This window comes from Bombus bifarius, unplaced genomic scaffold, assembly GCF_011952205.1.
Source record: "Bombus bifarius isolate JDL3187 unplaced genomic scaffold, Bbif_JDL3187 scf7180000007966, whole genome shotgun sequence".
Taxonomy (NCBI): Eukaryota; Metazoa; Arthropoda; class Insecta; order Hymenoptera; family Apidae; genus Bombus; species Bombus bifarius.
In genome coordinates this window covers 3,639,266-3,664,035 of record NW_022884352.1, presented here as the reverse complement: position 1 = coordinate 3,664,035, position 24,770 = coordinate 3,639,266, and the positions used below count along the sequence as shown (strand labels likewise).

General features: G+C 31.8%; 4 protein-coding genes and 1 long non-coding RNA gene across 8 annotated transcripts; 3 read left to right on the top strand and 2 right to left on the bottom strand.

Annotated features, from left to right (window-relative positions):
* Nucleotides 1-4,857: 4,857 nt before the first annotated feature.
* LOC117214336 (kelch-like protein diablo) lies at nucleotides 4,858-10,681 on the top strand. 3 transcript variants are annotated; one of them, XM_033460395.1, is made up of 6 exons: nucleotides 4,858-5,236; nucleotides 6,625-6,998; nucleotides 7,080-7,395; nucleotides 7,473-8,170; nucleotides 8,517-8,859; nucleotides 9,037-10,681. In XM_033460395.1, the coding sequence occupies exons 2-6, from the start codon at nucleotides 6,685-6,687 to the stop codon at nucleotides 9,226-9,228; spliced, it is 1,863 nt and encodes a 620-aa protein (XP_033316286.1). In that variant the 5' UTR covers nucleotides 4,858-5,236; nucleotides 6,625-6,684; the 3' UTR covers nucleotides 9,229-10,681. The 3 variants fall into 3 exon arrangements, with proteins under 3 accessions (XP_033316286.1, XP_033316442.1, XP_033316372.1); XM_033460551.1 differs by lacking the exon at nucleotides 4,858-5,236 and adding an exon at nucleotides 5,263-5,341; XM_033460481.1 differs by lacking the exon at nucleotides 4,858-5,236 and adding an exon at nucleotides 6,371-6,535.
* A 2,783-nt stretch (nucleotides 10,682-13,464) lies between these two features.
* On the top strand, nucleotides 13,465-14,004 carry LOC117214486. The gene is made up of 2 exons (XR_004488890.1): nucleotides 13,465-13,648; nucleotides 13,740-14,004. It is a non-coding gene; the product is annotated as an uncharacterized LOC117214486 (long non-coding RNA).
* On the bottom strand, nucleotides 13,659-20,913 carry LOC117214233 (nuclear pore membrane glycoprotein 210). Of its 2 annotated transcripts, XM_033460183.1 has the most exons (14): nucleotides 20,684-20,913; nucleotides 20,163-20,434; nucleotides 19,718-19,935; nucleotides 19,469-19,609; nucleotides 18,807-19,396; nucleotides 15,941-18,701; nucleotides 15,525-15,860; nucleotides 15,222-15,440; nucleotides 14,882-15,137; nucleotides 14,562-14,803; nucleotides 14,337-14,486; nucleotides 14,136-14,262; nucleotides 13,995-14,051; nucleotides 13,659-13,917 (listed from the first exon to the last, which is right to left on the bottom strand). In XM_033460183.1, exons 1-14 carry the CDS (start codon nucleotides 20,830-20,832, stop codon nucleotides 13,721-13,723), a joined length of 5,715 nt encoding a protein of 1,904 aa, XP_033316074.1. In that variant the 5' UTR covers nucleotides 20,833-20,913; the 3' UTR covers nucleotides 13,659-13,720. The 2 variants fall into 2 exon arrangements, with proteins under 2 accessions (XP_033316074.1, XP_033316161.1); XM_033460270.1 differs by lacking the exons at nucleotides 19,469-19,609; nucleotides 19,718-19,935; nucleotides 20,163-20,434; nucleotides 20,684-20,913 and having other exon boundaries at nucleotides 18,807-19,154; nucleotides 19,244-19,384.
* A 569-nt stretch (nucleotides 20,914-21,482) lies between these two features.
* LOC117205354 (BLOC-1-related complex subunit 8 homolog) lies at nucleotides 21,483-22,609 on the bottom strand. The gene is made up of 2 exons (XM_033443672.1): nucleotides 22,178-22,609; nucleotides 21,483-22,106 (listed from the first exon to the last, which is right to left on the bottom strand). The coding sequence occupies exons 1-2, from the start codon at nucleotides 22,230-22,232 to the stop codon at nucleotides 21,649-21,651; spliced, it is 513 nt and encodes a 170-aa protein (XP_033299563.1). The 5' UTR covers nucleotides 22,233-22,609; the 3' UTR covers nucleotides 21,483-21,648.
* A 473-nt stretch (nucleotides 22,610-23,082) lies between these two features.
* LOC117205346 (protein canopy 4) lies at nucleotides 23,083-24,514 on the top strand. Its single transcript, XM_033443661.1, has 5 exons — nucleotides 23,083-23,488; nucleotides 23,578-23,704; nucleotides 23,786-23,920; nucleotides 23,994-24,158; nucleotides 24,250-24,514. Exons 1-5 carry the CDS (start codon nucleotides 23,383-23,385, stop codon nucleotides 24,401-24,403), a joined length of 687 nt encoding a protein of 228 aa, XP_033299552.1. The 5' UTR covers nucleotides 23,083-23,382; the 3' UTR covers nucleotides 24,404-24,514.
* Nucleotides 24,515-24,770: the final 256 nt, after the last annotated feature.

The following is a 24,770-nucleotide window of genomic DNA, read 5'->3' as shown; positions in this document are numbered from 1 at the left end:
TACAAACGTTCCGTACAATGTTCGAGGTTGAATTTCAAGACATCGAAGCATAGCTAGCTCAAATAATCCTACCATAAGCTGTTACTTACCTACGCGTATCATCATTTGTCTCCATCGATGTCGCAGCGAATTTTTCTCTCGTTCGTAGGATGCTTCGATCCGCTTTTTAAATACAGACCGAATAAATAATCCTTCGGGCACCTTACGCACGAAACTTCGACAAATAACCTCAAAACTGAGCTCGAAATGTTTCAATGATCGTGTATCAGCGCGCGTAAGTACGCTCTTATGCAGGCGCGTGTACTTGCGTCTCCAGCTGTCCCTTGTTATTTACGTGTCTCGGTTCGAGGAGCAACGACAGCGAACGAAGAGAACGCGAATTCGTTGCTCCGGAACAGGGAGAAAGGAACGAGAACAGTGAAAGAAAGAGGAAGAGAGAGGAAGAGAGAGCACGACAACTTGGTTCCCGCGTGACATTTATCTTTATGCCCGCTCATTTGCGCCCGCTTATGGTCGAGCACGTGCTACCCGGATCGATTGAACGGGGTCCGTGATGCCGCCTATATAAAGTCGAGTCTACACCTGACAAACGAGCTCGAACCAACGTTACAATCGAAAGAACGAACCTGGATAATATTTATTATCCGTTGCTTGACGATACAACGGAGGAACGTATTTTATTAGGCGAAACAATTTGATCTATTTAACAGACGGACCGTATAAACGAAGAACAACCGACAGAGTAGAATCTAGGTAGAAAGCTTCGTTTAATAAATATTATACATTTGTTAACAGGTAGCTTACCTACTTTGCGCACTTCGTGCTTATTTTTCTATATTACCTGCATTCTATGCATTTCGCACATCCCATAAATGCATAGAAATCTAGTCTATGTGTATTTAGCTGGAAACAAATTTTAAGGAAGCTAAAAAGTTGCTCGTCGGTACGGCAAAGGATTATCTTTATTAAGTAGGATAATTTCATCTTTTTGGTTAAGATATTTAGACTAGCGTTTATCGATATGAGTAATCTTTTGCTTTTATCGTTTATGCTTTCGCTGAATAAACTAAAGATCATATTTCGATAGATACGTAATCAATTTGTAGCGACAATACGAAACTCGGGGAAATTTCTTCTTAAAAAAATGCAAAGGGCTGCTCTCGAACATAATACCACGTTATTTCGTTAATTGAATTCGACGACAAGACGAGTAAGTAATAAAAATAATGAAAAAACAAAAACACCTTGAAGAATCGCGAAATAATGATAACTTGAAAAGGACGGTTCCCAAATTGTATCACCTTTATTACGAGTCTGTGAAGTAAGTATATTTCAATTACACGTATATGTGTAGTCCGTGTCATAAATTTTGTGCTTGTCACCCGAAGACACGTCCTGGGAAAAAATCAATGTTAATCGAGTGGCATTAACGCAGATGACGTATTAACGGAGCAATATTAAAATCCGTGTCTCGGGAGAAGAAGAAAACGAGAGAAAAAGAAGGGAAAAAACGGGGAACGGAGGGACATTAGTCCGGGTCGGGTTCCGAAAAGCTGCAATCGGTTCGAGTTTCTGTAATCGGAGTTAAACGCGCCTCCAGGCAGTGCGTTTAAGTCGAAAAACCGCGGTAACACCGACGATACCTCTTAAACCACTTTAATGACGCATCGACGCATCGCGAATTTAAAATTACACTGACGACTTACTCGGTCCGCGCCGATAAAGATCGTTGCCGATGCAAAAACCGGCCTGACTCGGTCGCGCCGACTGATAAACCGCGATAAAACTCGCGTGTGCGCGTGTAGCAACAGTATCGTAGCGCAGCCTAGTTGTTCGTTCATGCACACCGAGCGCAGTGATTGCTGCGATTTCATTACGGACGAAACGTACGACCGACGATGGATGTCAGCTTGAATCGTGTAACATACAGTGATTGCCGGAAGTACTCGAACGCCAGCATAGAAAAAACGTTTACCATTTTTACGAAAACACGACGTGTTTCCTACTTTCTCCGTACGGGTATAATCTTCAGGTGGAAATAAGAGAAAAACGTTGTATAGAGTCTGACTATAAAAGCTTCGTTACAGAGTTGAAGGCAAATATCGAACGTAGGCTGGATTTAGGTTTATCAACGCGTATTCTGCGGTAAGGAATGCGAACGATAGATCGTATTTACCTTAGTTCTATCGAAATTGTTCAAATGCTTCAACTTTCATTAAAGAATGCCACGTAGATGCGTTGATACACGTTCAACATCGATACAGCGTATAGTATACAGGGTGGTTGGTAACTGGTGGTACAAGTGGAAAGGGGGTGATTCTAGGCGAAAAAAGAAGTCGAAAATATGGAATAACAATTTTTCGTTCGAGGCTTTGTTTTCGAGAAAATCGACTTTGAATTTTCGCTCGGTACGCGTGCGGTACGTTATAACGGATCTCACTGTAGATCGTTGTCTCGATGGAAAAATTAAAAAAAAAATTGTTATTCTATATTTTCGACTTCTTTTTCACCCTCTTTCCGCTTGTACCACCCGCAGTTACCAACCACCCTGTAGATATAAATACGAGCAAAGTCTTGCGTGAATCGACTATAGATCATTTGAAACTTTACTAGAAAAGTATAAAAAGAATTCGAAGTGGGAATAGATGGTTACAAATGCGTGGTTACTACGAAAGTTTATTCTCTAAGTTGTATCTATTTCTAGACTTCGTCAGCATGATAAACTAATCAGAAGAATGGGTCTTCTGAAGTTGTTATACTTGCCCTAGGGAAAAAATATAATACTAAAGATCAAACAATTTGTCTAAATTAATGTTTGAAGATGTTTCCTTGAAAGTAATAAAATATCTAATAGGTTAAGAGGAATTTAACGAAGAGTTCGTAAAATGGCTGTAGCAATCATCGGTGAAGGACTATGAATTCACAGTAGTACGAGTGTATCTTGTGTCAGACATCTAGCGCGGGGCTTATTTCTTCGCTCGAAACGCGTCTTTTTCTTTAAGTTGGTCTCAATGAAAGCTCAACTTTATATTATACATTCTTATATTTTTTTAAACAAACGTTTAAACAATGTACAAAATTCCAGTTAGAAACAATTAATTGCAACTTGTTTGGAAAAAGGAGGAATACAAATTGTTGACGTAAAAAGCATGATATTCGATAATTAGAAATATATTACGTGCAGAAAACCGGTAAAATTTTAATTTATATCTCCTTTTATCAACTGATCGAAAGCATCTTAAAGAAACGTAGCAACTGCCGCGATGGAAATTATAATTACGTATATTCAAGCGACACCTGTTCCACAGTTAAGCAAGTAAACCTTCAGCAAGTAGTATCTTTCATTCTAACTAATATATTTATTATACGATATTTCGATTATTACCAACCTATCAAATACTCAAATATTTCTATCTATCCTTCTGATGTCGACTTCTTTCCCAATAATTCAAATGTTTAGTAAATAATTCTTTCGTAAGCTTCCAAATATTTGCTCACTTTTGAAATACATGCGCAACGCGTAACGCGGTGTTCGAACGGTATCAAACCGAGAACTAAATCACAAGCTATACATATATATATATATCCTTTCGTCAATAATTCGAATAATTAAACCGGCAATACGGTTTTCCCTGAAACGGGAACAACTCGTCTGGCGCAATAAAACAGGCAGAACTTCCGTGAACGCAGCGTGACTGTGTGCAAGCTGCAGAAATAGCAGGCGCGCGATACGATAAAACGATTAAGCGGATCGTCGTGAGTTCGGATGGCAGGTGCCAATAAAAATCGGTTACGTCTTATTACGGTTGACCTAGATTTTAGCCGACTCACAGGCAACCAGCCCTTGTAATCTTAATAAGGTGATCCACACGGTGTAACGGCGGTATATACGGCCCCATTTGTCCCGTTCGTGATGATTGAATAATCTTGCGGCAGAGAATGAGAGCCGATGTTCTCGGAAGCGGAATATCCATAGACACGCGACCGGCTCTTTCCGCTTTCGCTCCAAGCGCATCGATCGCCGTGCTATTTTATTAAGCAGCGGCTTGATACAACCGATACGATGGCCGCGAAACACGGCCAGCTTTCACGATTCGCAGCCAAGATACGGTGTTCGAACATTGTTCACCAGATGCGAACACGAAAACAGTGATTGCGCGTTTCGAGATTCGAAGAGAACATCGTGGACCTTGTTCGCTGTGTAATCTTGTAACTATACGTTTAATGACGTACAGGATGTCTCGGGAAACCAAGTTTGACTACGTTACGAGACAAAGATGGATTTATGGCTATGCGTCATCATTAATTGTTAATACTCGATTTCAACACGACAGAAATAAAAATTTCCATTTATTAATCTGTGATCAGTTTGCTTTTGCTTCGTCTCAATGAACCAATTTCATTCTTTTTTAATTGAAATGTCTTCGATAATTGAAACATCCTCTATTAATATTATCGACTTGGCCTTTTTTATTTTTTGGTACTGTCGAGTCTGTAATTTCGTGTTGTTTCTGAACCTTGAGATTCTTACGGAATCTCAACAGGTAAGTGATTTTAAAATGTAAAAGTAGAAGCTGGTAGTGATTTAATCGCGCAATCTTATTGAATATGTTATGGGATAATTAAATTCTTAATTTAACTTAATTCCTTAAGATGTTGAATTTTTCGACTGGAAATAAACATTTTTTTCATGAAATCTTTTTTCGTTATTATTTAATTTTGCTTGAGAGCTATACGCGGGAAAGAAGTTTAAATAAAAATAACTGTAGTTGTGCCATCTGTTGTTGAAAAGAGAAAGCGTTGACACGGTTACAACGATTCGGACAGTTCTAACGATACAGTGCTTCTATCTGTTGGTCTTGGACGGAAAGCAAAGGTAGAGTGACACAATTGGCACAACGCGAGCGTAACCCTGGGGATTCGGTTCAGAAACGAAGGAATCGCTATTTGGTGCATTATGCATCACAAGCAAAGATATCAAAATGAATGTACCCTTGTGATATCATCCACGGAAATTTAGTGAATCGGATTTTAAACTGGTGTATCGGTTCTGAAGCGCGACGCTGATTCAACATCTAACATCATGCTATTGTTTTAACAGTATCGTGAAAAAACGAAGCTGGAACGGTGATCAAATTTTTGTTTATCGCTTATTAGCTGGGAAACTACCCAAACCATACAGAAATTCGATCGAGTTTCTTAATCGTACGTCAAAAATCTTCGTATCCATCATACAGTGAGTGTCAACGATGTTTCTACTATCACTTTCTCACGCCTACGAGCTGTCCAATTCCTTGAAAACACTTTTACACGATCCGTCGTTAAGATAAATGTATAAAAGGTGAAAATATCACATAAAACTCGTATCATTTATTCAATATGCAAAAATATATTCGCGTAATTAATACTTTTGCTACATTTTCGATTCTTTGTAAATTGTATTGTAAAACTGTATTAACGACGATTTATTTCCGACGTAGAAAAATTCAGTTAATTTAATCTCAACGAAAATCTCATTTTTCATAATGGCAGTAGTGTCTCAGTGTATAAATTAAAAAGATATATTTTTATGTTAGAATGTGTTGTATTAGATCTATGTCAGTATTATCCATGTTATTTTGAAAGATAAAATTCTATTGAAGATTTGATTATTTTTAGAACGCGTTTCGTATATAATGATTATTTTTTATATATTTCAAGCAAAATTTCCAACTTTATGTTATGCATATACAGAATCGTTTATTTTGATGACTAAATCTTTTATCTATAATACTGAGTAACATAGTTTCATTCAAAGTTTAGACAGATAAAGAGATTAGATAAAAGAACTATGTGTTTACTCATGTACTTAACACAAAGAAAACAAGAAAGTTTAACAAAGAGATTTTATTATATATATCACAAAACTTAAATGTATGTATAATTTGCTGTTAAGTTAAAGATAAGTTAATCGTACTATGATTTTGAAAAATTTATGTTTCTTTCTCATAAAGTGACTTTTAATATTTGTGGATATTATTTTAAACATTAATTTCATTATTAATTGCTACTATATGTTATTACTGGGGTTATGTTGTTATTTACAAACAGTCATGTAATTACTATGATTACTATAAGAGCATTGCATTATCTACAAATAATCTGTATCGATTTGGAATCTTTATTAATTGATCTTATATCTATATACGTATCCTTTTACAATATAAGAGTCTTCTTTTCAGTTGTTTTCTTTTTAGGTAGAATATTTGTATCAATGAATCGTTAAGTCACCACACAACTATATTAATTTTTCTACTCATTCTAAGCTTTTCCAACTTGTTATATAATTCAAAAGTAAAATTTGAGTTTATTAAATTCTGTCAAATTTATATGGAAACAGTTACTACGTATAACTATAAAAGAAACTTGTTTGTAGCATGATCGTAGTTGAGAAGCCATAATGACTAATTTACAAACACTTCTTCAACCTTTGGTTTATATAGGAAAATAGAATTTTAGCACACGATAGCTCCTAAAATTCTTCAATGTATCAAATGTAATTATGTAAACTTATGTCAAATTATTTGGATACTAAAGATCAGTTAAATCGTTCAAACAGATAAGTAACGAATGCTTTGGTTTTAGGGATTTGAGAAGATCAGAGGGCCTGGTGCGGGCACGTTCGAGAGCCGTGGTGGTTGGTGAATGGTGTTGCAGATAGACTCGGTGTGGGGTTGGGCGTCACCCCCGCTGCGCCTCCAGCTAGGGGGGTCTAGGGGCGCCTCGGGGAGAGCGACCGCGGGCGCCCCATCCTCACAGAGGATGGGTGAAATGGTCGTAGAACGCGCACCTTCCCCAGCCCGCCTCAGTCACACTTCAGAGAAGCATCCTCGTGCTACACTCACCGAACTCAATGTTCTTCGTCGTCATCGAGAATTGTGCGATGTTGTTCTCAATGTCGGCTCTAGAAAGATATTTGCTCACCGTGTTATTTTATCGGCGTGTAGTCCGTACTTCCGGTAAGATACTGTAATCGTAATTAAACATTGGAACTTTCAAAATTTAAATTGACTAAATAGTGAAAACTGTATTGTTTGTAGAGCGATGTTTACTGGGGAGCTGGCGGAATCTCGACAAACTGAAGTCACGATACGTGACATAGATGAAATGGCGATGGAACTATTGATAGACTTCTGTTACACTTCTCACATCATCGTCGAGGAAGCGAACGTTCAAACTCTCCTTCCAGCAGCGTGCCTTCTCCAGCTAGCAGAGATTCAAGATATATGTTGCGAGTTTCTCAAACGCCAGTTAGATCCGTCTAATTGTCTAGGTATACGAGCGTTTGCTGATACTCATTCTTGTCGTGAACTTTTACGAATCGCGGACAAGTTTACACAGCACAATTTTCAAGAAGTATGTATTCTTCATTCTCCAAGATGTATCTAATAACTAGATTTATAATAATTGTTTACATTTTTGTTCCTAACTAGGTAATGGAAAGCGAAGAATTTCTTTTATTGCCTGTTGGCCAATTAGTAGATATTATTTCTTCGGACGAGTTAAATGTTCGAACAGAAGAACAGGTATTTAGTGCAGTTATGAACTGGGTCAAATATAATGTCACTGAGAGAAGGCAACATTTGGCGCAAGTTCTTCAACATGTACGACTACCCCTCCTTAGCCCAAAATTTTTAGTTGGAACCGTAGGTTCTGACCTTTTAGTTCGGTCCGATGACGCATGCAGAGACTTGGTAGACGAAGCGAAAAATTACTTGCTGCTTCCTCAAGAAAGGCCGCTGATGCAAGGACCTAGAACACGACCTAGAAAACCAACCAGACGCGGTGAAGTTCTATTCGCTGTCGGAGGTTGGTGTTCTGGCGATGCAATCGCTAGCGTGGAAAGATTTGATCCTAACACTGCGGATTGGAAAATGGTGGCGCCAATGAGTAAACGAAGATGTGGTGTCGGAGTAGCTGTACTGAACGATTTGTTGTACGCAGTAGGTGGTCACGACGGACAAAGCTATTTAAATAGCATCGAACGATATGATCCACAAACGAATCAATGGTCCTGTGATGTCGCACCTACCACATCGTGTCGAACTAGCGTAGGTGTTGCGGTATTGGATGGTTTTCTTTACGCGGTAGGTGGGCAGGATGGCGTCCAATGTTTAAATCATGTTGAGAGGTAAATTGTCCTATTTATAAATATTTTATTGCCATATAGTTAAAATCAAATTTTATTCATTCAGAGTCTCTTCACTAATTATACATCACAAGTATAAATAAACTTTGCCTACTTATCATGCATGTTATTCACGTTTTATTATTAGAATGCTATCTCTTCCATTCTTTACTTTATAAAACACAATAACAAAGTGAGAAATAACATGACATGATAACTGTATGATATGATAGAACATTATTTGTAAGCTTTTACTCATTTTATCTACTTTCATGTATCAATATGAAATATAAAAATTAATATAATTTTAAAAGGATTCAAAACGAAACAAAGGATTTATTATATACAGGTATGATCCTAAAGAAAATAAATGGTCCAAAGTATCACCAATGACCACTAGAAGGCTTGGAGTAGCTGTTGCTGTGCTAGGCGGTTATTTATATGCCATCGGTGGATCCGATGGCCAGTCGCCTTTAAATACAGTAGAAAGATATGATCCGAGACAAAACAAATGGTCTCAAGTATCACCTATGTCTACAAGACGTAAGCATCTAGGCTGTGCGGTATTTAATAATCTAATTTATGCCGTTGGAGGACGAGATGACTGCATGGAGCTCTCAAGTGCAGAACGGTATAACCCTCACACAAATTCTTGGAGTCCGATAGTCGCTATGACATCAAGAAGAAGCGGAGTAAGTTGCCTTAACTTTTACTATTTATTGTTTAAAACGGTCATTAACCTGATTTCTTGTAAAAACCTGTTTCACTAAAAATACTTCACTTAAATTTCATAATATTGGATGCAGATAAATTTAAAAATCATACGTTTCTTACTAACAAAAGAATTCATTCACTTATCATATTTTCAGGTGGGTTTAGCAGTAGTGAATGGTTTACTATATGCAGTGGGTGGATTTGATGGAACTGCCTATTTAAAAACAATCGAAGTGTACGATTCAGAACAAAATCAATGGAAACTATGTGGTTGTATGAATTACAGAAGACTCGGTGGAGGTGTGGGAGTAATGCGAGCCCCTCAAACCGAAAACTACATTTGGTAGCTCAGGCCCCCCTCTTCAGCCCAAATGGCTGAAACTCCTTTAACTCCTCTTACACCGATGACTCCTGTTACACCCGTAACTCCTCCCGCCCCTGTGTCGGTTCCTGTTGTTATAACTAATACTAGAAAACGCTACCGCCGATCGATGAGCATTATATAAGTAATACGTACGTTTTATAAGACTTTGCCTTTCTAGAGATGAAGTCATTTTTGTTAGAAACTATTCTATGTTCTTTCATTAGCTTTGTGTAGCTTACACTTCATTTTCACGAGACAATTACTTTGTACTAAGTACGGATGTATATTTTCCTGATGTAGAAAATTTATTCCTTGATAATGTTTATATTGTCGCGATTTAATCATGTTTTTTATACAAGACTTTGTAAAATATTTCTCTTATGTTATTTATACATTCTGTTATGTATTACAAAATACCAATTCCAACTGTTCTAGATTTAAGTGCAATACTCTTGTAATTTCTGTTCTATTTTCCTTTTCTTTTTCTTTTTATATATATATAAAGCAGCTGTGTTTATTGTGAATATTTAAAATACAAAGGAACAGAAAGGCAAAATCTCTTTGAAACATATTCTCGAACACAATATTCACTTCAATGGAATGCTTGCAGCTTCCATGTTTTCAGTGATTTAAAAAAAACAGATTTTTAAAGTATATATTGACATCAAAACTTCGTTATGGAGGACTGCTTGTGCAGTCACTGATAAAAAAAAGAAAAACAAAAATAAAGAGTTAATCAAACAAATTGTTTCTGTCTCGATAGTATACTTTCTACATGTATCGTATTTTTATCAATAAGACTGAAGTGAAACCAAAAGTTTATGTAAAATTAATAAATGAAACGAATGTTTCAGGCTCTAAGAATATTTTTGTTTTAAGATAATGTATAAAACATGCATAAGTTATAACATGATTTCATCATGTACTAAATATTACAATCATTGGATTTACGTTTCTTAATCCTTTTAATATCTCTACAGAAAACAAAGCTTGATAAATTTACGTTTTGTTTGAAGCGATAAAGGAGTACTCTTATTGTACAAAATGGTAATAGGGATCATTATCCAACAATTTCATAATGTAACGTTTGTGATAATAATCTAATAAGAGTCAGTAAATTTGACTGATTGTGAGCAATATTTTACTAACATAACAAAATATTGTTTTGTAATTATTTAAATAGAAAGTTATAAGAAAGCTGTGAAAATTTCTGTCGATTAATTACAAAATTAAAAAGTTTATGAACTTACTAGTTGTGTTACATCTATGAGATTGTTGAAGAAAACAAAGCACATGTCTAGTATAAGAATATGCTGACGATATGATGTAACTATCTTTAAACAACTTGTTACAAAATATCATTATTAGAAACTGTACAGATTCTCGATATTGTATCGTAATGACTTTCTTCAATGGAACAATCAGTTTTAATTAGACATGAAACGCAAAAACGTTTCTATTTCTTTACAAACACAACAAATTTATGAAATCTATATAGTATATCTATATAAATGAAACAATTATATTGAGTTGGAATAATCCAATTACAGATTTAAAATGGTACAAATTATTGTAATCACTAAACAAAGTTCAAATAAGTGTTCAAAATTACAGATTTAATTTACAAATAGTTAAAACTGTAGTTTCATTATAAGATGTTGCTAAAAATGTTAGTATTTTAGTTGCTTAAATCAAAATTTAATTCAATTTTAAACTCATGTGAGAAACATTTTTACAGAATGACATTTACATTTTTTTTTACATCAATAAATTTTATTATAACCAATTGCTATTCTCTAATGAGACAATGGAATCTTTGAAGTAAAATTATTTTATTATTTTTTATATATACATATATACAAAGATTTCATTATATTCCTTGGGAAATATATTAAAAATGTTTTATTTTCTGCCTACTGGTGAATTCTATTACGTGGAGCAGATAATCAAAATGAAAAAGTTTTACACATAATACGGAGTAATTTATGGAAATGCTAAAAATTAGATGTTTTTTTACAAATAAAACATACATTTCAAAAGTACAGATTAAATTTTTGTTTTATATAAGATTTCATATATGTATAATATAAGTTTATAGAAATGATAAGTTTTTAGTGTACTTAATAATTCTGAAAGATGAATTTCTTTTTTAAATCTTGTATAATAAACAAATTTCAGTTTGTATTTTTAATTTGTTTTTATGCTAATGATCTCTTTCTCAATTATACCAAATGTTACCTCCTATCTTCTACAGTGAATAGCCAATTTTCCACCATATTTTATATGCTAATCTTGAACCATTAATTTTATTTTAAATACTTGTCATTTATACTATACAACTATAGAGTAATCATATATAAACAAAGAGTTTTCTTAAGGTTTAGTTACAACGGGAACAAGCAAAGTGTACTACAAACTGTCTTTCTAAAACCATTGAGAATATCAAGTATTATTTCTTTCAAAATAGTTTCTAACACATGAACACAATTCCAGAGATAATTTACCAGAACGAGAACTATTTTATTATATTAAACACACTTCTGTAACAGCATTTTTATATTTTACTTTTGTATTACAAAAGTAGAACCATAAAATGTTCTACTATTTTCTTATATATTAATGTATTTGTGAGTTATCTAATACAATTACATCCTTTTTCATTAAAATTTTTAATAAAAGATAAGGAAAATATTAGAATATATAAAATTAAATAAATGTGAACTAAATAAATATTTTGAAACATAATCAGTGCAAAAATTGGAGATATGTGATATCTTTGATGGTTTTAGAGAAAATAGTCTGATTAATGGATCATGTTACATGTTGTTTATATGCAATATAAGAAACTGATTAGAACAATATCATTATACATATGTATGTATATCTTTGGAGTAAATATGAAAAAGTATAGTACAAAACACTTTATAAAATAATCTTTTCAGTTTTTAAGCAAAAGAATGGGGGAGAAAACAGAAGAAAATTAAAAAAATTATGAACATTTTACTGTAAGTAACATTACATGCAATTTCCAATTTCTTTTTATCATTAACATAGAATACTGTGCAATATTATTTAAACTAAGAAAGTTATCTTGCATAATTACTGTAATTGGAACCATACATGAATATATAAAATTTTAGTTCAATATTCAGTCTACACATACTTTATTTTCTAATTTTATATGCTTTATTTGTATATGAATACTTCTGTATATATTAAAGATCTGTTTAAATCCTTTAACAAAGAAAATATATCGTTAAGATAGAAGAAGAAAAATTCATTTTGCTGTAATCAACCCTTTTATCAACTAACATAAACTCAATTTTAGGAAAGAACATTTTTCCTAACATTCTCATATTTGAATGATATGAAGGTGGAAAAGAAATAGTCCATCATGATAATTTTTTAATAAGTTTAAATAGTATTTAATTATGATTGTATCCTACATCATAATAAAATAATAATTTCAAGGAGCTATCACATCAAAAATTAACCAAAGCAATAAAAATTAGTAATCAGATTGAGATCATTATCTATCGAGAATATAATTTTTGGCTGAAAATTGAGGAATGTTAACAGGAACATAGAATATTAAAGGAGGTATCGTCATGATGAGATAAGGAGTGATACTGAGTGACGATGTCGAAATTAGAAAATAAATTTTACATTTTCACGCAATTAATTTACATCCTACGCGTATGTATCAAAAGTTGATGCTTTTAACTATTTCCAGGTACAATTTTGATCCAAGTACCGAATATAGTTTGTGAAAAATGAAATATTATTCAAGCAAATATCTATCTATTAAATGAAATTTGTAAATCTTTATTTATGTATTTCGTAGATTAAATGGAATATTGGAAGAAAGCTGAGAGCCTAATTTGGGAGAATCAATCATAAAAGTTTACAAATTAACCGATTTAATTAGTTTTTTTCGAAATAAAATATTTCATCTATTTGTGGATATAGAAATACTATTCACCACGCAGTGATGAAAAGTGGAACTAATAATTTCTCTATCTATCCTTGTTGCACAGAAATGTGCTCCTTATCTAAGAACAGACGAATGTTGCCATTTATCCATAACATTCAAAGCTTATGTTCCTTCTTTATCTCATAGATGACGCCATATAAATGCCATTAGATCGGAGTTAAATTACTTAAAACATTCTACATATACATATAATAATATATTTCAAATTATATATTACAGTATGTACATTGGCCTACATACATAGTTATTTAATAGTAAATTACAAAATGTACACTGTTCTATACACATACACACATCTAATAGTAATACACAAAACCATATCATGATCATAAACAACATAAAAAATTATTAGTTTTTAAATATAAATAAAATATGATAAGTTGTGACAATAAGGCACTATTTTGAAATAGTTCGTATAAAAACAAATCTAATTAGTATAAGTACACTGTACAACGTATCTTTAAATTGAAACTATTCATTTTTATTGTGTCATATTCAAGGACCTATTTCGTTTACTTGCCGAATAAGGACCACGAGGATCACCATATACAGGATCAAACGCAGAAAATGTAAATCTTGTTGGTGTAACTGGACTCCTTGGAGTTGACATAGTTGTACTATTTAACGGAGATGAGCATGGAGTACTAACCTTTTTTAATTGTGGTGGACATTTATCAGCTATAAAAGATGAATGGCGGTTAAACAGTTATTTATTATAAATATGAATAGAAATTATGTTAAAATAAAATACATACCAAAAACTGATCTATTCTTTATGTTTAAATCAACATTTGCTATTTTATTCTTCCATACTATAAAACAAAATATAAAGATAATATTGTAAGAAAATATTTATACGATAAGCTAAAACCAATATGAAATACTAAGAGACTCACTGTAGAAGAAAGTAATTACAACAACAGCAAATGTTCCGAATGTATAACGATGGAAGTACATATAATCTACCCAGTGGATTCCAGATAATGGTATGAAATTTTCATATTTTGTTACACGTACAAAAAGCTACAGAAACAAAATTAAATTATTATTTACAATAAATTATGATGTTTGATAAGTGTTTTTTTTTATCTACTCACGGATATATTTTGCTTTGTAATGTCATTTACAATAACAACTTTTTGACCTTGGATTTCTTCCTGATTATGCATCAAACGCAGTTTGTATTGCATTGTAGATTTTGAAATATATTGTCGAGCACTTACAGTCATTCCATCTGGTACATCAATCTATAGAAGTTTATTACAAATGAAATGAATCGTATTTTAAAATTTACTTCAGCTTCCATAGAATAATAAACTTACAGTAAGATGATTTAATACAGATTGCAACCCATATATTTCAAGTGTTGCTGTTGGAATGGTTTGAGAATGGGTATTAATAAAAATAATTTCTTTGGCATCAACATAGACAGGAGGAAGATATGTAACTTCTAAAGGCACAGCCTCAATGTCTTTACTTTGTGCACTTATTTGAATACGACTTTCTAATGTACTAGAAATTATGTTTGGAGAACCCATTGGGATTACATCACAATAATAAAATCCTACAATAAACAATTTCTATGTAAAGTTAAATAATAGTAAATTTTGTTATATGCAGCAGAAGATCAAATTAAACGTACCAGTTGCAATATCAAATCGTGGTTTGACAAGAAACAGGTCTTTTATTCCGATAGATGAAGTTGATGAAACAAATTGTATATTACAGGTATAGGGAAATGAATTTAAAGTAAATAAACTAAATGTTCTACAACCACCTAAGCCTCTAGATAGGATATTGTTTTCTTTGACTTGTTCATCTTTGCTTTTAAGTACAACAGGAACACTAAAAGTTTCAGTTCCAGTAATATTTCGACCTCTTAATGGGACAATTGATACCTGTATGTACAAAACAATACCATGTACAATTTTCGAAAAAATATTAATGATTAATAATTCCAAATGATTCACTGAATGTAGTACCTTTGCAATAGGTTGGATGTGAACTTCTATTTCACCTTGCATGTGAGTTGCAAGACTATGTTTTACTACTGCATAACCGATATTTTTTGCTCGACCTATTCCTGTAATAGGATCTACAGTTAATATTTCAGGAGCAGAAGATTGCCAATAACCTGGATCACCGTCAGAAGATAAAAGTGGCATTGAAAAGCATACTATATCGCCCACTGTTAGTGTAGTCTATAATACATTATAAATTTAAATGATTTAAATGATTCATATATGAAAATTTCTTATTTAACATAAAATAAACACGTAAATTACCTTTGTGGGGAAAACTATATCACCAATCATCATATGTACATAATCAAACATTGCATTAGGATATCTTTCATTGTATGCTTTTACAACAAGGTCTCCATTTTCAATAAATTTTGCAGTAACTACATTTTCGGAACCTTTAGTAAATGATGCGAGATCAACCCGATTTAATATAGTTTTAGCATCAACTTCAGCAGCATGAAACTTTGTTCCAATATTATCATAATATTCAAGAATATAATCCAATTCCATACCCTTGGGTAACATATTTAATTCTTCTCCACTCCGAATTCGTAAAATTGATTTTAAAGACAACATCATATAATGAATAGGCTTGACCTATAAATAAAATAATTAAGATATAAATTTTTTAAACTCCCAATCAAATTCACATCTTAATAATATAATATAAATCTTACTTCAACAATAACAGTTATTGATTGTTTCAAATTATAGGCTTCAGTATTTGTAATAGAAATAACTATTTTTCCAATACTTTCACCAGCTTTTATGATGCCATTTTTATCAATAGTGACGGTTTTAGATGCAACTGTTAAAGCCTGTAAATCCACTGAATCATTTCCATGTACAGTAGACAATACTTTATAAATAGTTGAACCATGTTTGTCACGATTTGTTTCTAATTTTAAGACAGAATTTGGGGACATTAGTATCACTGGTGCATCCAAAGGTAGTCCCAAATGCATTAAACGCAATTCCTCAAAAATTTCAACTTTTATAAATGTAGTATATGTTACATCGCCTTTAAAACCGGCTAACATATTAGATGGCATTGTAACATTTAAATAAATAGTTGCTAATCCAGGACTAATTGCTTTGGCTCTCAAAGATACCTCATTTTGGTATCTAATGTTAATTCCAGTACCTTCATACATATTATGCAATGTTATTAAATTAGAATCACTAGATGACCACATAAAAGTTAGTGGTAATTGCATAGAACCTATAATAAGAGGAGTTAAATGTTCTGGGATACCAAATGCCCAAAGTGGAAACATTGCACCCACTTTTACTCTACTTGTTGGCACAACGATTTTAACTCCTTCAAGATACAATACATGTATATCAGCATGATCCTCAGAATAAATAACTTTATTGCCTTTAGCATTAAGACCAATGGCTCTAACAATAATTTTTGTTTGTCCAACTGATTTTCCTTCAAATATACCATTATAGCCAACGTTCAGAATATCATTATCCTGTGTAGAGAATTCAATTTCTGCATTTGATGGACCTCCTGTTGTTTGTACTTGATAAACAGTCCCTACTAGTATTGTTAGATTCTTTGGAAAAACTCTTAAAGGAACAAAGACTTGGATAGTTGCTGATTCACTCTGTATCTCCTTTTCGGCCCCTTTATTGACGAAAATTAATTGAGATTCGCCTTCTGCCATTCCATATACCATATACAACAATTGATTATAAGGAGGATTGCCATGTTCACTAGCAGGTAACTGTTTAACTTCTATGTATTCGTTATCAATTTCTGCTCTAAATTCTAAAGCATTCAAAGAAGGCAATTTTATAGCATGGCCATTCGTGTCATAAAGTTTCAATGCAGCTACTATGCACTTTCCCTTTTCGATTTTATTCACTGTTTCTATCTCTATTATGGCAAGTTGTTGTATTTCAATCACAACTTCAGCTGGTTTTGAAGGTAAACAAAGATCTATCAATGATAAATGAAGCACTCCAGATTTTTTTGGAGTGAGACTAATTGCTTTTGTTGACTCTATATATCGAACTTCTGCAATATCATCTGAACTTAATACAAATTCGTAATATCCAGAACCCTGACTCACTTGCAAGTAATATTTTGCAGTAGGATCATTTAATACCATTAATTTATCAGGGATAACAGAGGTATCATTGACTAAAACTACTTCTATAGAAGTTTCTATAAGAGGCGTTTCATAGATTTTTCTTTCAGTCTCAATTGCGAATGGCGGCCATTCGGGAATTATTTTTAATTTACTCAATATATATTTTTGATAACCCGTAACTGTAGCTGTTAATATAAGAGTGCCAAAATGTTTTTTAAAAATGACATTTTGATAGTAACTTTTTGGTAAAATAACATTCATATCCGTGATTGTTTCCTCTATAGAACTAGAAGGCATTTCTACAGAACCTACAGTCGAGGGTTTCAAATTCCATTCAATTCGTAAACTCGTAATATTATCGAATGTTCTACCTTCTTCATCCTTTATTATTGTAATAAGCTTCAAATTTTTATCACTGTGTGCCATTATCCTTTCTATATTAAGATTGCTGATAGGACAATTCTTATCCTTAAATTCAGGTTGAAGATAAATATGTCTAGGTTTACCACAAATCACTTTTACTGTTTCAAATGCATATGTACTTTTACAGTTTGGCAGTAGAGGAACATTTGAAATTTTATATGTTACATCCACCTCTCCAAGGGCACGACACATTACTTCAATAACGAATATATCGTGCAATCCATCTGAAGAATCTACATGTTCTGTTACATCAACAATTTTTTCCTCAGATACTTGAATTTTTCGCGAATAACTTTGTGGCTTGTTAGACCATGGATGGGGTCCACCTTTAAAAACTATTTTCCTCAATGAACCCACTGTTAATAAAGTTTCCTTGCTACTTGGATGTAATGCTATTAAAGGTTCATAGGCCGACACAGTAACGTTGTCAGTCAAATATTGACCGTTACCGTTGTATACTACAGTTACTTCGGATGTTCCAATATCCACGCTAGTAACTGCTATAACGGCACATGCAATTCCTACAGGTTCTATGACATTACTATTGTTTTGTATAAAATTACCGTCTGGAATGTATGTCTCAAAATTAATATCTCTACAATCATTGAAAGGAATTTCTTTGGAGTCTGTTCCATTAATTAATCTTCCATATAATGCAATGTGAAGATAAATCTGTTCTCCTACAGCAGCTTCCATGTTATATTCAATTACTTTTACTTTGGAAGGAGGTAATACATACACTTTTGTTGTGTCTTTATTATACTGATTTCTTGTCATAGCAACATTTATTTCTGTTACACCTGCTGTTAAAATTCTCATTCCTCCATTTTGAGAAATTGTTGCTATAGAAGGATGTTTGCTTGACCATACGTATGATCCATCTCCTCCACTTGCGTTTAGTACAGTGTCATACCTATAATAATAAAATAAAATTTCATATATTAAATTTAATAAAAATATTATTATTAACGAAAAAGAATGATGTATTACACATAATAATAGTAATATAAATGACAACCTTGATTTAGCCTTAGAATCCCATGGAACTGCCAATACCTTAGGTTGTATAGTAACAGGAGTATGAATCAAAAGCTCAGCTCTTGTAGTAGGACGTGAAGCAATAAACACTTTTCTACCATGTTTATCAATTATACCATTGAGGGTAGCTTCAACAGTCATTGTTCCACATGTGATAGGCACACCAACAATATAAGTGCCATTTTGTGTTATCATCTTTGGTTCAAAGTAGTGTTCATCTAATTTCACTGATACTTCAACACCTTCTCCAATGTGAAATTTATGATCTTTATTATCATATAATTCAACAACAATTTCGTGAGTATGACCAAGTACTAAACCCCAATTTCTATTGGGTAAAACAGCAAGCATTACATACGCTACATCATTTACATTAACTGTAGCAGATGGTAAAATAACGGGATATTCGTCACGTACATTTTTATCATGTAAGAATATTTTGGTACGTCCTAGAGATTTAGCATATGCAAAATCACGATCGTTATCAATTTCTAATATATTAGGATTTTCTGCTTCTAAGTAGTATTGGCTAGATGGTAAAGTTATTTCTTCCAAACGACCTTGACGAGCCTATAAATATATTAATAATTCAATCAACATTAATATGCAAAATATGTCATGCATAATAATAGTGATACTTACTTGCATTATTTTATATTTAAAACTATCATATGCCATAACTGTTGTGTCTGATGGAATAATAATTAGATTGGCTATTACAATTAATTCAACTTCTATTGGTGGAACATGTTTATATTCTGGATAAGTTAATTTCACAGAAACCTGCAATCAAAAATATTTTCTTCTCTTTATATATTTTATTTATAACTAAATATTTTATTTTGCTTGAAAGTGCAATAATATTTACATCTGTATAGAATATATTGATACCTTTGCTGTGCCAGTTTTTATTCCTTCTAGCAGTACGATATGTCCTTTTTTACCAATTACATCTAATGCGGCAATTGTTGGTGGAGTTTCATAATGTGATTCTTGATAAGTCATAAATCTTAAAATATCATTTGGTGCTTTAGAATCTGACATATGTTTATCAGCATTGTCTATACTCCAAAGAAATTCGACACCAGCAAGAGTAGTAAATTCATTTCCTACAAAAGCATATCATATTATAATCGAAATTTATGTATGTTTTAAAAGCTTACAAACTTTAAAATAATAACTTTAAAGGAATGTTCAGACAATCAGTATTGTATGTAAAAGACCCTGTAGATGCTCAATATATATTATTAATACAATGCTGGAAACCTTAAATATTGACAAATATAAATGCTCTTTTATATAATGTAATATATAAGGTTTTATCAAATATCTTTACCTTGTTCATCGTATGCTCTAACTTCAAATGCTTCTGGTGCTTCCTCTATATATAATTCTCTGGTAGTTGTCACAAGATTTAGAGAAAATATCACATCTACTATAACATCACATCTTAAAAATTGCCCATTATTAACATCTTCTGCTAATACTATTGCAGTATTTCTATTGGACTCTCTCGTTATTGTTTGAATCAATATAGCAGAAGAACAAGTTCTCTCGACATTTTCATTTATAGGAATTAGTTGAATAATATCTAATCGCGATGTTGACCTATTGATAAATGTATTTTTAATTTTAAATATAAAACCATAACAAGGTTCATCGAAAATCATAGTACAATCAGAGAGAGATAGAGAGAGAGGGAGAGTGAAAATCCATGAAAAAAATTACTTTTGAACAAATAATAAAATATTAAACATATGAATGAAAAATTGAAAAGATTTAAGTTTTAATACTAAAAATTGCAACTAAATAAATAACAAATTAATAAAACTAGGTTGTAAAAGAAATAGTAGTTACCATTTATAGCAAGCACCATCAGTAACTTCAAGTGTAAAATTTACAGCAAAATCATTAAATACTGGTAATAAAACTCTGGGAACATTTAATCTGTGTACTAAGGCATTCGATGTTACACAAAATAAAACAAAGAGTACCGAGAAAAACATTTTTAAGGGTTCTACAAAGTCAAGTATAATTTCTTCACGTGTATTTAACGGTAAGGAATCTACTGAACTTGGCGGTCTCTAAATAGCTTTCAAACCAGATTACATACTTCGATACTGATCGATAATTATCGATACTTTCAGTCGATATTTAAATTATATTTAATTTTTATTGTAAAAAGAAAAACAAATTTATACATTGTACTGAATCTCAAATATTTCTTACATATCCATTGCTGGTTAAAGAAAAATATTATTTACTTAACTTCCTTTGATTTTTAATTTATTCAACTTTATTTAATTTTCAAGAATCATGACCAATCAGAAAGATTTGTAGTAGCTGCTACATGGAAAAGTGCCAGAAAGTCACAACGGTACTGCGCATCTGAGTGCGCAGAATTATTTTCCCGCGTAGAGTCAACGAATAATAGAATAGTGCGAAGAGAAAAATCATTTCAATAAGCTTTTTCCTCAGAAGTTTTCGAAAAGAGCGAGACTATGTAAATATAAGTATGTAAATATCGTTGAAATTTATTATATTTCCTTATGTAAATTTTTTATATATATTTTCATAAGCCTCGAACAGCTTTAGTAACACTGAACTAGGCTGTGAATATAGAAAGAAACATTGAAATATTAAGCTTCTCAGAACATAAGAACAATAATTTATTTCACTTTCATTATACATTTTTTTACATAACCTTTTAACTATAAACAAGTTATTCATCTATAGTTAAAATCAATTATTATTTACAATATCCACATTTATATCTCTTGACATTATTATATTTTAATACATTAAATTGTCAGTTGTGAAGTTCAATTTGTTTTCTGAACCTCGGTAGAATATCTGGCATGATTCATCATAGACTCTACCCTGTTAGCAGTTTCTCTTACAACATCAGATATTTCATCCGGTAAATGATCTAAGGTAGGAATGTGTGCAGATAGTCTTTTGTATACAGAATCTCTATTTCCATCTTTTTTGTGCCTACGCTGTTCTTCATACTTTAATTGTTGTTTGAAAAATATAGCATTCTTGATAAATTCTAAAGTGTTCTCAAAACTCTTCCCAGCACCATGCATTGTCTTAATAGCGCTTACAGCATACTCTACATCATAACACCTGCCTAAAAGTTGCTGTTGAAGTGTAAGCACTTCTACTCGTTTATCCACCATAGGAGGCAATGCCTTCCTTACATGTTCCTGAAGTCTATAAAATGCAAGCGATGGCTCATTTGCAACTATATGCATGTTTTCAGATATGCGTTCAGTTGCTGAAATGTTAAAAAATGAGAGTAATGATAATCTAAATGTATTCGGTGATAGAAGTATACAGAATCCTAACCTTTTTTAACCTTCGTCTCTAATTCTTGATCTGGTTGATATATTTTTGCAGTCATTGTATAAATATTGCAAATATTGTATAAATAATAAGTTACTAAGAATTTATAAGTTATAAATATACAAAATTCAAAAATTAAATCAATTTAGTTAATGAAAAATTCTGTTTTGCTGTTTTACGATATACTGAGAATATTCAACACAATTTCTTTATTGTTATTAATGTATGATATATAATATTACAAATAAATTAATTAAATTTTCCGTATCAATGAAATTATTGTATACATTCAACAAAACATTAGTTTGTTTTCACCGCCATTTTATTAAACGCTCGTTGCCGGAAATTAACTGCTAACAAAACTGTTTTCTTTTTACGAAATGTAATATCTGGTAATATAGAAGTGTATACTGTTGGTACTGTTCTCAAACATATATAAGTTGAACTTGGCTTTGTTGGCGTTATGTTTAATGATTATAGATATGTAGATTAGAAAATTTAAAATACTCAATACATCCATAACACAAAACATATCTATATATTGTTCAAGTATTTGATGCGGCTAATATAGCTAGGAGGAAGTTAGAACTTGATAAACAACATTATTTGAAAATTTGTATCATGCTTCAGATAATAGATCTGGATAGTAGATATTTAGAGAAAGTAAGAAAATTTTTGATTGATGGGATAAAACTTGATTTATGATTGAACGAAGATTTAGGAAGATAATCTCAAAGATATCAAAGATCTCTGTAAGAGTAGAGACGTCAAAAAAGAAAGAGAAATTTTTCAAATCAATATTTTTATATATTTTAAATAATAAACATTTTGAGCCACTTGTTTTTTTAATAAAAGTTATCTTTGCCATACCTAGACATCTTTAATTTTTTATCTTATAGAATGGCTCAGTGCTCCATGGGCACCAACTCATGTGAAAAAGCCCTTAAGAAACTACTGAATAATAATCTTAAAATGTTTACGATATCCAAGCTTCCATAATTATAAATGCAATCATTATTCCCGGTCCTTTCATGTACGTCATATAAAAATTGTAGATATATTTGATATAATGTTAATAAAAGGAAATACAGATATGAGTAAATGTGAGCTAGAAGTACCATAGATGTGAATGAATAATTCGAATCATTCCATAATCATACAGTTCCTCTAAATGATTACTATAGTTTTGTGAACTTATAATTGTTATAATGTACATTCTAACGCAAATATTTTTGACACATTTATTATTTCCGTATCTTGTAATTGGTGGTCCGGAAGAGGAACAAGGTGTTAAATATGCAAATAAATGCGAAGGTAACTATATATATACATACGTGCAGTGTATATTGATAAATTTTTTTAAATGTACACAGAAAGCAATACATATCACTGTTTTGTTATAGTTTGCAAAGTTGTGGCTATCGAATTAGAGGCTAAATTAGATGAAACCGGTAAAACGCACGATGTACTTGAAATTGGATATTCTGTTGATGATGTTTCACCCAAGAGGAAAAAGGAATACAAAAAATCGTAAATATGAAATATATTTTTAAAGACGCAATATTCTATGTGTTCGTAAATTCTAGTTTACATTGGTTTTATTATGTTTAGAGAATTACGTTTAGTAGAAAGTATGGAAAATCTGTGTGAACGTATATTGGAATATAATATTCACAAGGAACGTACAGATAGTACACGATTTGCCAAGGGAATGAGTCAAACATTTAAAACACTTCATGGACTTGCGTAAGCTATAATTTAAAAACAAGAAGTTCGAACTTAAAGTACCATTAGAAATAATTATATTATATTTACATAGGCATAAAGGTGTCAAAGTTGATCTAGGAATCCCATATGAATTATGGGATAAACCATCTGTTGAAATTACTACTTTAAAATCACAATGTGAAGATTTAATTGAAAATCATGAGTCTGACATTGAAGACTGGTATCATAACTATCAAGGAAAAGTTCCATTAACTAGGTACTAATTTATTATTATTAGTTATATTTTATATTCAGGTTTTATTTATTGAGTTTAATTCCATTATGTAATATGATTTTCATCCTATTAGGTATTTGTGTTCAGAAAGGGTATTAAAGGATAATGATGATTCTTGTCTGAAAGAGAAAGGTGATACTAGTGGTGAAGTTAAAAAGAAAAAGAAAAAGAAGATGCAAGTTGCAAAAGTTGAAAACAAAGAAAATGATGTGAAAGAAGAACTATAAACTATTCCAAAAGTTATCATCATTATTATTGTTATTGTTATTACTATAATTCATCAGTGAAACACTTTTAATTCATAATAGAAAAATTAATGGCAACATATAAAAAAGATAAAGTGACTTAAAAAATATAAGTAGAATAATATTATGTAATAATATTTTCTGAAGCCAGCTTTTTCTATTAAAAATTTTAATATCATCTTTTTATATTTGATCTATAAATAATATAAATAGTGCCCTATGATTGCCATAATTATTATGTTAATATACTTACCTTTTAATTAAATAAACAATTTTACATTCATTAAAAATCGTGGACATTTAATTTAAGTTATTATAGTATTAACTTGAAGATAGCTACATAAAAATA

Excerpts from the sequence above, each read along its gene's own strand:
- LOC117214336 (XM_033460395.1), top strand. The coding sequence starts at position 6,685 with ATGGTGTTGCAGATAGACTCGGTGTGGGGTTGGGCGTCACCCCCGCTG. Across the intron at positions 6,999-7,079 it reads GCGTGTAGTCCGTACTTCCG|AGCGATGTTTACTGGGGAGC; the intron begins GTAAGATACTGT and ends TATTGTTTGTAG. Across the intron at positions 8,171-8,516 it reads TGTTTAAATCATGTTGAGAG|GTATGATCCTAAAGAAAATA; the intron begins GTAAATTGTCCT and ends TATTATATACAG.
- LOC117214233 (XM_033460183.1), bottom strand. The coding sequence starts at position 20,832 with ATGTTTTTCTCGGTACTCTTTGTTTTATTTTGTGTAACATCGAATGCC. Across the intron at positions 20,435-20,683 it reads GATGGTGCTTGCTATAAATG|GTCAACATCGCGATTAGATA; the intron begins GTAACTACTATT and ends ATTTATCAATAG. Across the intron at positions 19,610-19,717 it reads TAAAAACTGGCACAGCAAAG|GTTTCTGTGAAATTAACTTA; the intron begins GTATCAATATAT and ends TTTTGATTGCAG.
- LOC117205354 (XM_033443672.1), bottom strand. The coding sequence starts at position 22,232 with ATGACTGCAAAAATATATCAACCAGATCAAGAATTAGAGACGAAGGTT. Across the intron at positions 22,107-22,177 it reads AGAGACGAAGGTTAAAAAAG|CAACTGAACGCATATCTGAA; the intron begins GTTAGGATTCTG and ends TTAACATTTCAG.
- LOC117205346 (XM_033443661.1), top strand. The coding sequence starts at position 23,383 with ATGTACATTCTAACGCAAATATTTTTGACACATTTATTATTTCCGTAT. Across the intron at positions 23,705-23,785 it reads AAAAAGGAATACAAAAAATC|AGAATTACGTTTAGTAGAAA; the intron begins GTAAATATGAAA and ends TATTATGTTTAG. Across the intron at positions 24,159-24,249 it reads GGAAAAGTTCCATTAACTAG|GTATTTGTGTTCAGAAAGGG; the intron begins GTACTAATTTAT and ends TCATCCTATTAG.